Below are 14,996 nucleotides of genomic sequence, written 5' to 3'. Positions count from 1 at the left end.
AATTCAATATAACTAAGTAAAGAATGCCCAATGTAGTCACTGATGCACCAGCATAAATCCACCAAGGTACAATATTGCCTTGGTGAAGTTAGCTTTACCTCTCTGGTTGTAGGGAGCTACAAAAGTACGTAATGTAAAATATTCAGGATGCTCGAATGCATCTTAAGAGGTAGGGTACATGCAGGAATTACTATCTAACTATGCAAACGTGACAGCAGCGATGTGAAAGCAGCGAACACACACCATGACAACTTTAGTTGAGATTTATTTCACATTTTTTGCTACATTCCTCTTTACTCAAATCTAGGGAGCGTAGGTTGGTCAGTCATCTTAGAAATACTTATATCCAACTTCATATCAATATGTGCTACAAGTAAAAGTGATCTTGGAGTGGGTAGTACAATACGTTTTAATCTGTTCAGTCATGTCTGAGGCAACAAATTTGCTCTAAAAGGATTCAATGTAAAAAACACAAACACATATACAATGAAGAAATTTACAGGTAACAACTTATTATGATCCAATTAAATAATTCCCAAGGTACCAAATGGGGGTTAGTAGTTCATACTCCCCAATGAGGCAAATGGTGTGACATAATAATATACTAAATTATTTTCTTTACTGCGTATAGAATGTTATTTGATGTTACAATTTTGATGAGACTAATGTCAACTATATTTCATGGCATAATCCAATAAAATAACTTCCATTAAAGTTAAAAAAAACAAACACTTCATTGGTATCACAATATTTCACATCATGTTAATTGTGAAAAAAGATGCTTTGTTGAAACTAACTGTTTATGACAACTGAGACATTCCGTACTGTAAGCAACACATTAGTGACCTTTTTACAGCGAAGGATAAAAACAGACTTAGCCAATTTACCAGTGAGACATCAAAATCAAGTCACTGGTGACAAGCTATGCAACATACTACATATGCGATAAAAGCCTTTTAAAATTTATATGGGTATAATAGAAATCATATTCAACCTAATGTAGGCTCCATGTTTTAAAACAAACGTTGTTTGGGGATCCAGCATATAGTATAAATCCTTTTTAAATTGGTTTATGGGGGCTAGACATTCACAAATGTCCTTGCAATCTCAAACTTATCAAATGTCTTGTATCTTCTTATGGCAAAAAATTTCCTGTTGCACCTCATTTTTATTCTCTAGATGGTTCTCAAGTTTAAGAAAACAAAAACATCAACAAGGAAACGAAGAAAAACAGAGTCCACGGAGCTCTGCTGCATCAAGCGTTTTGGCTGCCACAGAAAAGTCTAGCACCTCCTGCTGCACGGGAGATTTCTAGTCCAGCTGCTCCTGCTTTATCCTGTTTGAATTGGATCCTCGCTGACTTGTCCTCCTCAGTTCCCTCCTCAGGACGTACTCGCTGAATTGGGATGAGTCCACGCCTCCGCCGCAGGAGCCGGCGATCTCGAAGCCACGTTGTTGGAGGCGCTCTAGAACCTAGAAAAGGTAGAACGGGATAGAAGCAGGAAGATGTGAGTAGCAATCCAGGACATCCATCACAGAAGGAAAAGCATCATTAGCATCCTTTATCAGCACTCCGGTGACAGGCAATGCTTAGTCATATATCTTTGATAGTCAGTGCCAACCTGGTCAAGATGCCTGATAAATCATTCAAGGAGGTCTACCAGTCCCCATAAATTGTGATGCTAAAACATTAATGTAACCTCTAACCTGTTTCCTACTGCTAAGCTGGAAAGCACAGACCCTGATCCACTTCTTGATTATATGCTGCAGAGTTAGTGCTAAGTCTAGCATTGGAAGCAGCTCTGGGAGTAAGCTACAACATACGGCCTGTGACGGGAATTTGGATGAGACTTTCACAAAACCAAGAGCCTCTCGTTTTGCCCCATGCCTCATTTTCATTGTTTTCTGGTGTACATGTGTGTTTGTCTGCGTGTGTGTGTAGCCGTTCCTGATCTTGCAGCCTTGCAGACATCTACAGACATGTCTGGGGGGGCTGTAGGATCACATTCCATCGAAGAGGCCCCAGGGAGCAATGAGGCTTTCTCTCTGCCACTTGGCTCAGTGTGGGCTGCTCAGCACAAACCCCCTCAACCCATTTCTCCCCCAGCCTCCAGGCCCAAGCCTCCGCCAAAACTACAAAGGTCCCCCTACTGCTGGCAGCTCTCTCTGCCCCTCCCCCCTCCTTCTCTCAAAACCCCCGTCCTGCCTCCATTAGCCGCAGATACAGCATCCACCGCCGGCGTGCTTTAATAACCAAACAGGATTATGGGCCCTGCCTCGGGACAACCTACTAGGGAGCATGCTCACTCTCTTGCTTGCTCTCCACGACTCACACACTTTAGAGATGGGTTTGTTTGTGTGTTTGTGTGTGTGTGTGTGTTTTGGTCGGGGGGGGGGGGGGGGGGGGGGTTGTACTTCCTCAGATGGAGACACAGTCCAAATCATTGTGAAATCTTTTTAAATATGCCTCTACTCTATCATTTATTGATGTCAATTTGAGGATTTCACCATCAATGAATGAGTGGGATATCAATATATAACAAGGGATATACAATATTGCCAAATACATGCTGAATATACCAGATGAATTTAACTTTAACTTTACTTAACTTTCTTTTCATTTCTCTAAAGATTATTGTTTGGGCTTTTTTATGTTGTGTATTTGAGAACACAGTTGAATATTGATATGAAATGTGTGTGTGTGTGTGTGTGTGTGTGTGGGGGGGGGGGGCACATGGGAGCCACAGGTCAGAGTTAGCTTTTGTATATGGGCCACTTGCTCTACCAGTGGAAATACTGGGCGCCCCAAAAGTTCTTATTTTAGTCATACAAGTATGGTTTTACCTAGATCCCATTATACCTAAGAAAAGATCCTATCGAATCCTTCTTTACTGTATTTAGAAGGATATCTTTGGATAATTAAAGACTTTTGCTCCCCTAGAAATCCCACCTTCCCTACTACTTTTTAGTACTACTACTACTACTACTACTTTGCTTTATTTTGATAAAGAAGCACAAACCTACGCAGCCTCAAATAACTGCTAGTACTCATTATGCTCCTGGACTGTGGATCGGCAAAACTACTATTTGGTAATAAATTGTACTAAAAATATGTGATACTGTTACTGATTTTTTGGATGTTAGAAACACAAAAATATGGAGTGGCTTGGCTTATTTTAAAGTTAGCAAGGAACCGATAACCCTCTAAGATACTCGAGGCGAATCATCTTACTGTATATCTACGTAAGTGTTTCACTGCATCCTGAATTGGCAGTTTGCCTTCAGTTCGCACATTCATGTGACTCTCCATGATTCAAGATGTCAGCCATTTTTTCACTGAATGGGTCGAAATCCCCAATAAACCCATTCAATGTAACTTCTGTGCAGGTTGGCACTGATGCAGGCTGTGAAGGGACTGCTTAAGAGTCTAAATGACTTATGTCATGTGTGTTTTTCATCCTCATGGAACACAGAGGGGCAATTGGGTGATATGCGAGGACCATATTATGAGTTCTACATAGGGATATATGATATCAAAGCTGTCCAGAGCCAAAGTCGAAATCATTATTCTGGTCAAGTCACAGAAAAGTAAAGATGTGGGTAAACTTGTGTAATGATGGTTTGCTAAATTGATGCTTTGATGAACTCATCAAAGAAGTAGTTTTTTTCCGCAAGGCTGTTCTTGTGACTTGATTAGATTGAAAAGGATAAGATATTGCAATCACTGAAAAAACTCTACAGTTTAACAGCAGATGAAAAAGACTTGAATGAACAGATCATCTAAGTTAATTACTAGAAAATGAATTAAAATATATTTTATTTTACCTTTGTGTGTTTATACTTGAGGAATGCTGAATAAAATGGCAGGTAAAAATGACAATGAGTCCCACACCGATGTTCCCATTACCTGGACTGAGTTGAGGTGGCAGTATCCATTAAGTGGGAAGCGGATAACGTGCGTGGAGTCATGGTTCCAGCCAGCATTGACAGAGTTGCACATGACATCACCGATTTCTGGAAACACATCTTCAATCAGGGCCTTGTCACCGCTGAGCGTGATCCTCTCGCCCAGGTCAGGCGCAACACGCACCACCAAGCACTCGCAGGGGCGCGACACCCGACTCAGCTCCTGGTCCTGGCGCCAGCGCTCCAGCTCAGCAAGCATGGGCTGCAGCTGGAAGTATCGCGCCTCCTCGTACAGCAGACTGTAGTCCTGAAGGACACAAGGCAAAAGGTGTTGGCATCTTATCATAAGATTATGGCAAACGCATCCAAATAATACTTAGAATTGGTTATATTTAATTATGTCATCATGTAATTTCAATGCAGTTTAATATCAATCCAGTGGCATTTATGACAGAGTTTATGGAGCGAATATCAACACAGCAAATGTCTGGAACTAATTCCTAAACAATAACAGTAAGGATTTAAAGGTATACGTCTTTTTTTAGTGAGACAGTGAGATCAGTATACAGTATGACATGCTGGGTCATGAGGTCAACACTGGAAAATGTACAATTAGCAGCAAATGTTCTAACATACTTGTGTGAGTATAATCTAATGTTTAGAAAAGTAATTCTAGTTTAAATGTTTATAAACAGATTTCGCAATAGCATATAATGTCTCCTTTTTGATGTAAAGCTCATCAATGAAGCAATCCTACAAAACATACTGAACTGAACTGGTTGAGGCTAGTAGCCTAAATACAATCTTGCTATAAAGAGAGCAAAAATAACCAAGAAAAACCTAAATAAGCTAACCAGTTCACGGTTACAACAAAGAAGTTTGAAAACCACTGTTCTACATGAATGAGCAACAAACTCGAGCGAAGACACAATTAAGCAAAAATTACAAACGATTTAAGAGTCGACAAGAGGTAGTGCGACATGTAACACAGGGTTGCATGGGGTAGAGGAGCAGATCCTTTACCCGCAGGACTGCACAAGTTTTCTCAGGCTCCTCTCAAAATCTACTCAATGTGAACGTGGCCTTAGCTTGAACTTGAGCCTGTCCTTTGTCTGCTTATTTTAGCTGACATGCTTTCCACTGATTGAGTCATACTGTGGACAGTCCATCAGATAATGTGGTTATTTGTTTTCTCCCAGGGCAATTTAAGTAATTACTGACTAAATGGCACATAAGAGTAAAACAAAGAAGGAATGCTAATGTGTCATACAGTGGGACTCACCCAGGATGGACACTTGGCTTGAGAACACAGTGTGTTGCTGAAATCTTGCACATGCGATGTGATCGTGGGCTTCTGAGCATTTATTTATTTATTTGTCGTGATGCAAGCTTATTGTTTTCCTTGCATATCTCAAAAGAATCTTTAGCCCCAAAGAGCTGGAGGGGACCAAATCTCATCTCATGATGAGTAAATGCATTATGATCGAGCTTAGTTTTGCCTTGATATTTTGTCTCCAGCATGGGAACCGTTTTTAGCAAATCAAGGGGGACCAGCAACCAAAGGCATTCCGCGGCCTTAGCATTCATTGTGTGCACTAAGTTTTAGGACTGCTGACTGGCTGATGGGACTTTACAGTTTCTAGGATGGACATCCACTCACTTTGAAGTCGTCTGGGATGAGGAGCTTCGACGTCCTGAGGAAGTTGAGGATGTAGCGGAACATGTGTCCATCCCTATCAATGAAATAGTGCTGCTTCAGGCTGTCCAGGACTATAGGCTCTGTGCCATCAAAGAGGCGACCAATTCTACCCACAGAGAAGGGAGGGGTGGTGGGTGAGGCAGAAGGGGAGGGAGGGAGGGGGACAACATGTAAACATTTACAATGCATTTCTTTATTTTTTTTTGCATGCAAAGGCTCGCAACACCTTTAAATATTATGCATTTTTCGATACTCTTGAGCTTATGTTTTTTTGCACCTTGTGTAGTGAGAGACCAAGGAGAAGAGAGAGATGCAAAAACAATGATGCAGTGAAGCATGTACAAAGGGATGTAACTCACTCATTTTCTCAAGCTTTGAAATGTTTTTCACACATATCGCACATGCACACAACATTACAAAGCTTGAGAAAAGAAAGAAAGAAAGAAAGAAAGAAAGAAAGAAAGAAAGAAAGAAAGAAAGAGATTCAAAACAGAGGTGGTCTATGAAAAGGTCAGGGCCAGCTGGTAGTGGGTTGCCTGAGGCAGGGTGCCATTCACCCTTGGGCTTAAGCTAGGAGCGACAGTGTGGCCTCCCAGCCTCCAGATGGCCCCATGCCCTTTGGCCATTTACTGCTGCTGTGACATCTGTCAGAATAACCAAGTTGCTTTTGTCTGTGTACTGCATGCTGCACTCCTACAAATTGTTTACCGCCCAATATAACTGAGGGCTTTACTTACACAGGGAAACATTTTGTGATACTCCTTGATAATATAAAAGCAACTGATTCTGAGGGTTTTTTTTTGCGATAGGAGTAGTAAACATTTAATTCATACTCAGATTCCCCAGTGCATCCGTGAGATATTTCTGTGATTTGTCGAGATGTGACATTTGACTGTTTAATGTCACAGGATGACATTCTGACGCTGATAAATCTGGCTCGAAAAAGAAAGGTTGTAAGACACTGAATCTTCCACAGTCTCCTTCCCTGTTTAAAGCAAATATAATACACGTAAACATTTACTACCGGCTAAAAAAACACTCATTTTATGTCCAACACACACTTCAAAATACAGATGCATGGTAGAGCAGACTCACCGTGATTCTGGGAATTTTGTTAAGGTGGCCAAACTGCTGGTGTACATGTGTCCGCCCACGTCAATGTGCACAGGGGCGTTGGACTTGGTGAGCTGTGCAGGTGTTGGGATGCCCTGGTTGCTCAAGGGAGACACCGGTGACCGTGTGATCATGGGCCTGGACATGCTGGAGCGATGATCCTGTACAACACAACACAATAACACAGGTAGGTAAGACAGAAAGGAAGATGTATTCAGTTCAGGTTTTCTCCTGCATATCAGGATGTGCTATTAAAACACAAACACACACACACACACACAATTACAACCACAGGGAAATTGATAATCACGGTTTAGAAATGTTAAATTTGAAGAAAATAATAATAATTAGACAGAAAAATCTTAACATTCTCGTAACACAATACACACAAACACACACACTACACAGTCTGGAGTGAAATGGAAAATTTCTTCTCTGCAAGTTAGAGCAGCCCGACCTTGACCTGAATGTTGCCACAATCCATAAGCATCCACTCCTGTGGGCCATAATCTCCAAAACCAAATTAATTTGGAGCATCAATCTCATAGTCTTGGAAATGAGCAATAATGACTCTTCATTTGAACACTGTAATAGGATTTGGAGAAATTGTCGCCTGTTAACCTACAAACACCATTAGGAGACAATTTCTGTTCAGCCCCAAGAAGAAAATGACTTCACCCCCAAAAGTTTCAAACCCTTAGTGAGGATGGGAGAAAACAGAAGTATGTGAGGAGACCAGCCACTCAGTGAGGATGATAAAAGAGTTATTAAAGAGTTATATATTTGAAACATTTTCTGAAAAAATGTTACAGCCTGTTTAATAGGAAATTAAAGCAGGAAACAGGGGGCTGTGTGTGCGTGATATTCAAATAGCGTGACAATAGTGCGCACTCTACTTTTAAGGACAGCAGGAAGGCAACCTATTCACACACAGCTGCATTCAATAAAAAACCCAAGTGTCTGTCACTTCGCTCCACCAGCAGAAGTGACGGCTCGACCCCAGTCTCTCAGTCATTTGTCTCTCTTTTTTTTCTCCCCACCTCAAACAATATAGGACTTTACGCGTTTACCTGCGCCGGCATCACTGTGTTTGGAGAGGAAGTCACCGAATGGTCATTTTGCTTGAGAGATGCTGCGGGAACCGGCTCCCCTCTGACTGAGTACATCAGCGAGGGCTCCCTGCACTCCGCCGCTCGGATCGGGAGCCGTTTGAGGGAAGCGTGCATGGACTCATCCGCGGAACTGATTGGACGCGGTCGCTTTCTCGCTTTCTGATGCGTTAAGTCCATAATGTCCGTTTCGTCCATTGCAGTGCAGACTTAAAGATTAAAACAGATAGGCTAAGACGCGATCGGCTCTTCTTTTTTCAAATGCACCTGCCGAATGTGAAGAGGATATAAGCGAACACCGGGGGAAGAGCGGCTCCGTGCCTGTCACACCAAGCAGCTCCTTTGCAATGGCTGGGAGAAGTCAAAGCCCCCGACAACATTAGCATTGTAGCGCCCGCGGCTCTGTCGGGGCTGTCGCTGTTTCAGTGGCAGGTAGGCTACGCGTGTGTGTCGCATTTTCAGAATAAAACAAATCATGCCTATCACCAACAACAGTGTGCGAGTCGGGTCAACGCGCACATCTGGACCTGTCACAACTGGCCTTTGCCCTTTTGGAGCATTGTTTCTGCGTGCGGTCACTCTGCTGCCCATTGTTTCAGCAGTGTTGTTCAGCAGGTCAAATCCTCCTTCAACAGAACTGACTCACGGAATTCAATGAAAATAAATTAATAATCCCACTCAACCACCTGGACATAAATGCCCCCCCACACACACACACACACAGACACACAAGCACTTGACTGATCATGATCTTTCCAATCACAAAAAAGAAGCCAGTGCTTTTCAGTTGGCCTGATTCATTTTTAACAAAAAAAGAAAGAAAGGTGTCAACATCAAATACCAGATCACATCCTTCAAAAACATCTTGTCCGTCAGAGAAGACACCTGAACCATCTTCTCGATCAGTTTGTCATCTACTATAGCCTGACAAACATCAGTTATTGTAAGATGACTGCGGTGTGCAAACACCCCCTCCGCTGACCACACCGGCATCGCAAAACCCACCACACTAATGACATCATGGAGTATAAAACCAGACAACATGTCCAAATGCTGTTGAAAGTACTTCAACAGCACTCTCTTGGGCTGTTTTTTTTCCATAGAAAATGCAGGGAATCCACAAATTTTAATAACATTCAGATTAAAATTAATTAGTTCAACCACTGGCCTTAAAACATCCACATTTCTGCTTCTCATTGGCAGTGTGAGTTTCACACCTAGATACCCAATTAGCAATTAAGCTTGCCTTTGAGTGTAGGCCTCCAATGCGGTGTGTGATCCTGGTCTGATTTGCATGCGGCTTGTGCACGCGCTGATAAGCGCAGGCAGCAGCCATACATAGTTTTAAAATTCAACTCCAGAATCCCTCGCAGAAGGCAAAGGGGCCTGCAGGGCAAAAGAGAGAGAAATCACATGGCTGCTCTTCAAAAGGGGACCTGTGTAAGGCAGCCGGCAAAGTGCGTGGGATCACACTCAGAATGCAGGTAATTTGTTCCCTGACTAATTTGTGGAGATGGTAGTGTGTGTGTGTGTGTGTGTGTGTGTGAGAGAGTGTGAGAGAGTCTGTGCCTGTGGAGAGTAAGTTCTGAAAACAGCTTGGTGGAATTGGATTTCCTCAAAGCCTTGTCATCGCAAAGGTGGATTGAGTGTAAAATCTGTAAGGCATTATGGAAAATTGCAGGGGAGAGAGAAGAGAGAGTGAAAGAGAACGGGTGGGTTGGTGAGTGTGTGTGTGTGTGTGTGGGGGGGGGGGTAGCTTGTTGTAGGAATGAGCTCTTATATCACAAAATCATTTGGAGTTGTAGGAAGTAAAGATATGTGTTGTTGACCCTTGAACTTATGTCCACATGACATTTCAGTCTTTTACGCCTTTTTCTCAAGGATAGTTCAAATGTCACCGCATCACAATCCATCAGTAAAACCGTGTGATGGACGGCTGATCAGTGATGCTCACGTATCTGCCATTAGCTTCAATGTGCGCCCTGCATATTTGCCGCACCAGCACTCTTCCTACCTGTTGCCATTTTGAATTTGGTACAGTGCTTCATTAGTCTCACATTCGAGGGTGTTTGTAGACGTGTCCCCAAAGTTCCCAGCTTTTGTGAAACAAGTCAAAAATGCTCGTTTACCCAGCTTGTGTAATTTCGTTGCACCACAGTATGCACAAACAAATCTAAAACAGGCACAGTGCATCAAAGCCTGCAGGATTTGGGCTGCTCCAGTTATTCCTGTTGTTTTTCCATCACTGGTCTAAAGTGTTTGAAGCCTTTTATGCAAAGTCATCATCGTAACATCTTCTTTACATCTCAAGGAACAGACGCTAGCTCTGTTTGCATCTTTCGCGAGCTAATGCAGAATATTGCCCACAAATACTCCTAAAACTTAGGAAGTGAGTGCTTGTCTGCTATTGCACTAATCAAAGGGCCTGTTGGGATCAACATCAGCAACAAACAAGCTTTCAATTTTCCATCCCACAATGCAGCTCTTCAGTGTTTCGACATACCGCACAAGACACAATTAGCATTTCAGATCAGAGCATTAACATTCAGTTTGAGGCAGGCAGACTGGTATTTACATAATCTGGATGGGTTGTCTCTGCTTTGTTGCCCCTGGCCATTTGTTTCAAATGTCCACACACAGACAACTACAGACTTTGGGTTCACTTCAGTTACTGCCCGCTGTAAAGGCAAAAAAACAAAAAAAAACAAAAACAAAAAAACAAACAGGAAGTGAGGCTGTTGTTACAGAATACTCTGTAAATATTGTAGGATGGTTATCTGGTCAGGTGTGTATCACTTTGGATTTTATAAATGGTCATTAGGCATTATTACAAAAATAAAAAGGGCATTTGGTTGGGAGCCAGCATAGAAAGTTTTCTAGCATTTACGGCAGCATATATGGCACTGCATCATTGCATCATGTTTCCTCAGTTTTAAGGCACTATTAGAGCACACTTTATAACGTGTTATCCACTGGAAGGGCACCTTATAGGGCACTTTATCACATTTTAACCACTGCAAGGGCACCTTGGAGGGCACTTTATCACGTTTTAACCACTGGAAGGGCACCTTAGAGGGCACTTTATCACATTTTAACCACTGAAAGGGCACCTTAGTGGACACTTTATCACGTTTAACCACTGCAAGGGCACCTTGGAGGGAACTTTATTACATTTTAACCACTGCAAGGGCACCTTAGTGGGCACTTTATCAAATTTTATCGACCACATAGGCGCTTTTGTGGTATTTTTTTCGGACATGGGGGGGAACATACATTACTTCCAAGCAATACCACATGTACAGTAGTGTGCTAATAGTGTTTATTACACTTAATAACACTTTATAACACTTCAGACATGGTCATCAATGCTTTATGGTTTGCATGTCAACCTCTCAAGTCACTACTGTAATGTGACTGTCTTTCTTAAAAGCATATTCATCAGTAGCAGCAGTACTAGCTCTGCAAGTTTATGGTGAAACGTGTGGAAATATGTTCAGTGTAAAAACTACTTTGGCTCTAGTTAGAGGATGAAGAGGTTGCCTAGCAGAGAGAAAAAATAGGTTACCAGAGGAAAAGAGATCCTGCTGACCTGCTCCTGAGCTAAGAGAAATGTGATTTTCTTGATAAACAACTTTTTAACCCTGGAAAGTAGAGGTGGCAAGTAGGAAAATAATCCTCTCCAGTGCCCCTGGATCATGGTTATCCAATCTTGGGAAACACAGAATCTACAATGGCATTCATGTCTCAAGCCTTTCTGTTAACAATGACTAAAAGGCAATCTGAACTGGTAAAAAGTTTCAGATTTTACAACCAAGCCAGTTACATATAATATCAAAGCAGTGCTCCAGAAACACATTACTATACTGTGAGTTTTTATTACAAACAGAGCTACTTGTCTTCAATATCATTCTTCATGGAGTTAGTATAGCAGTGCATCAGCATGACATCACAGATAAGGAAGTGTGATCAGTGCTGGGTTGCTGCAGGCTGTTGGAGACATTGGTGCATGTTCATTGGCACAGACCAAACTGTCCCGGGGCACAGGAGTGGCAGAGCTATAATGTGAAATATAATATAACCCCATTTCCAAACAAGCAAGTTGGGATGCTGTGTAAAATGTGAATAGAAACAGAATGTGATGATTTGCAAAATACTGAAACCCCATATTTAATAAGGAAAGACATATTGAATGTTAAAACTGAGAAATTAAATTAACAACAAAAAAAAATGATATGCCCATTTTGAATGTGACGCTAGCAACACGTTTCAAGAAAGTTTGGACAGTTGCAGCAAAAGATTGGAGAAGTTGTGAGACACCTGCTGGAACGTTTCACAATGAATAAGGTTAACTGGCAATAGATTAGTTACAAGAAGAAAGATCATCCCAGAGAGGCCGAGTCTTTATGAAGTAAAGATGGAGAGGGGTTCACCACTCTGTGAAAGACTGTGCTGGCAAAGGCAACACTTTAAGAATAAAGTTTGTCAAAGTAAAATTACAAAGGAAGAAGGAATTGTATTGTCTACAGTATATAATATCATTAACAGATTTAGAGAATGTGATGAAATCTCTGTACACAAGAGACAAGGCCAGAAAACCATTACTGGATGTTGGTGATTTTGATTAAAAACAGGCAGGAGTCTGTAGTGGACATCACTGCATGGCCTCAGGGACACAAAAAAAAACTTGTCTGAACATAGTTCATCACTGCATCCACAACTAACAGTTGAAACTCTACCATGCAAAGAGGAAACCGTATATAAACCAGATCCAGAAACACAACCACCTTCCCTGGGCCCAAGCTCATTTAAGATGGACCGAGGAGGAGTAGAAAACTGTCCTGTGGTCTGACGAGTCAAAATTTGAAATGTGTGTAGAAATCATGGGCACCACGCTAAATCAGCACACAGAAGCCACCATCCATGATGGTATGGGGAAGCATTAATGCACATGGCACATGGGTAACCTGCACATTTGTGAACCATTAATGCTGAATCATACAGTATATACAGATTTTAGAGCAACAGTCTGCCAAGTAGATGACATCTCTTTCAGAGAAGGCCTTGTTTATTCCAGCAAGACAATTCCAAACCACATTCTGCAGGTCACAGCATGGCTCTGTAGTAAAAACGCCCGGGTGCTAAACTGGTCTGCCTGCAGTCCTGACTTGTCCCCAGATGTATTTCTGCATTATGAAACGTAAAATATGACAAAGGAAACCCTGACTTGTTGAGCAGCTGAAATTCTGTATGGGAAAACTTTACACTTCAAAATGCTTTCAAGGTTTCAAAGTGATGTTAAAAGTAGAGGGGATGCAACAGAGTGGCCAACGTGACCCTGTCCCAACTGTTCTGAAATGTGTTGCTTGCACCAATTTCTAAATGAGGATATCATTTTAAAAACAATTAAATGTTTCTGTTTCAACATTTAAAATGCTGTCTTTGTGTTATTTTTAATTACACATGGGGTTTCCCTGATTTAGAAGATCATTGTATTCTTTTTTAACAGTGTCCCAAGTTTTTTGGCAATGGGGACATAAGAGTTTCTCTCCAAGGGCTCCAAGTAAATCATCTCTAACTGACATGCTTTTTTAATATTTATCTTCCACCAGATCAGTCTGCTGGTTAAGTGTGATTGCACTGGGAAACAGATGTACAGATGCAAGAAGTATGGTTTTGTTATTACAGCGCCATCAAGTGATCAGTCCTGACAAGCCAACATCTCAATCTCATCCTGTTTATTCATGCGCCCTCTGAATCTGGTGAAACCGAGTATTGACTTCCATTGCAGGTGACCTGAACTTAGAGGGTTTTCGTTTATAATGTTCATTCATTTAATGTCTTTTAAAGTCTCCCCCTCCACGCAGCACCGTGAGAAACATATAAGTGATCCTAATACAATATATTTATTTAGGATGTAATATATCATTTTACTGTATAAACTTTATGAACCTTATTAGATGTTTTATTATACAATGCATGCTCCCATGGGCGAGAAAGCTCCATATTATCACTGAGCAAACTATATTTGCCGATTCGTGGCCGGACCTTGGAGTTGATTACGCACGACGCGGTCAGAGAGCCAAGAGAGGAGAGGAGAGGACAACATTCGCCTTTGTCTTCGTTAAGCCTAAATGAATGTGATTTTGTTGACACGGTTGCGGCTTGAATTAAATAATGATCCGCGGATTCTACACTGACTTGAGTAAAAAGGTACATCCTGTCTTACTGAAAAAGAAAAACGCCTGCGGCAAAATTACTCTACAATGGCGTCTTTCATTAGAGGATCTGGGGCAGCCAGGAAATAGAACTGTTTAACGACAACACCGTCTTCAAAAAAACAAAACACTTAACGTAAAAGACAAACGCAGGTTTGAGTAAGTTAGAAGCAAGTTGTACGGCAACAGTGACACGGACACGGCGATGTGTGTTCGGAGCTGAAACGCGCCAGGAGCGAATTCACACGGTGGAAGTAGAGTGTTTGCTAGACAAGATCGCTGTCTAATCCGCTGTCGGTTTACACCAGATGGACCAAAGCCTCGTCTATTGTAACTACTCGAATACATATGTACACTAACTGAGGAACATTAGCCAGGAAGTGGTTAAATATTTTTTAAAGAACTGTACCGCTCGAATCGCTTGGCACATGCGTAAAAGCTGCTGCGCCTCAATGTCCCAGTCCGCCCAGCCTCGGAAATAACAGCAAACCAAATAAATATCAGCTTACCTGATACATGGAGCGGCATAAAGTATCTTTTTATGCACCTTTCCCCTCCGATTTGGCCCACGATCTGCTTCTCTTCCTTCACCAGTGAGAAATGCAATAGCTTGGCTAAGGTAGACAGAACAAAATACAGAGAATACTTGCTCCAGGGCTCCGAAACCCCTCAAGGCAAAGATCAGGATACAATTAGCTCATGTCTCTGCCCCAGTCTAAACCAATCTGCAGAATAAAACTCCCAGCAAAGGAAGAGATCACAGCAGCAGTGCCTCAGTCTTTGTTGAGTTTATGTTTTTATAAAATCAAATAAAGAAATCTTTTTTTTCTGCATTTACAACACCCTCACTCCTCCTGCCTCCAACTTGCCTATTGCCTCCCTCTCGCAGGGAAGCTGATTTTAATCGTTATGATTAGTTTTGATGTAACGTTCCCCCGGGCGATTGCTACAAAT

At 41.9% G+C, this 14,996-nt stretch overlaps 1 protein-coding gene across 1 annotated transcript; it reads right to left on the bottom strand.

Moving 5' to 3' along the window:
* Window positions 1-297: 297 nt before the first annotated feature.
* LOC310958082 (BTB/POZ domain-containing protein KCTD1) lies at window positions 298-14,785 on the bottom strand. The gene is made up of 5 exons (XM_083928890.1): window positions 14,552-14,785; window positions 6,701-6,879; window positions 5,567-5,711; window positions 3,908-4,213; window positions 298-1,473 (listed from the first exon to the last, which is right to left on the bottom strand). The coding sequence occupies exons 1-5, from the start codon at window positions 14,558-14,560 to the stop codon at window positions 1,312-1,314; spliced, it is 801 nt and encodes a 266-aa protein (XP_083785016.1). The 5' UTR covers window positions 14,561-14,785; the 3' UTR covers window positions 298-1,311.
* Window positions 14,786-14,996: the final 211 nt, after the last annotated feature.

The sequence above is a fragment of the Echiichthys vipera genome, assembly GCF_963691815.1.
Source record: "Echiichthys vipera genome assembly, chromosome: 15".
Taxonomy (NCBI): domain Eukaryota; kingdom Metazoa; phylum Chordata; class Actinopteri; order Perciformes; family Trachinidae; genus Echiichthys; species Echiichthys vipera.
This window is presented reverse-complemented; position numbering and strand designations above follow the sequence as displayed.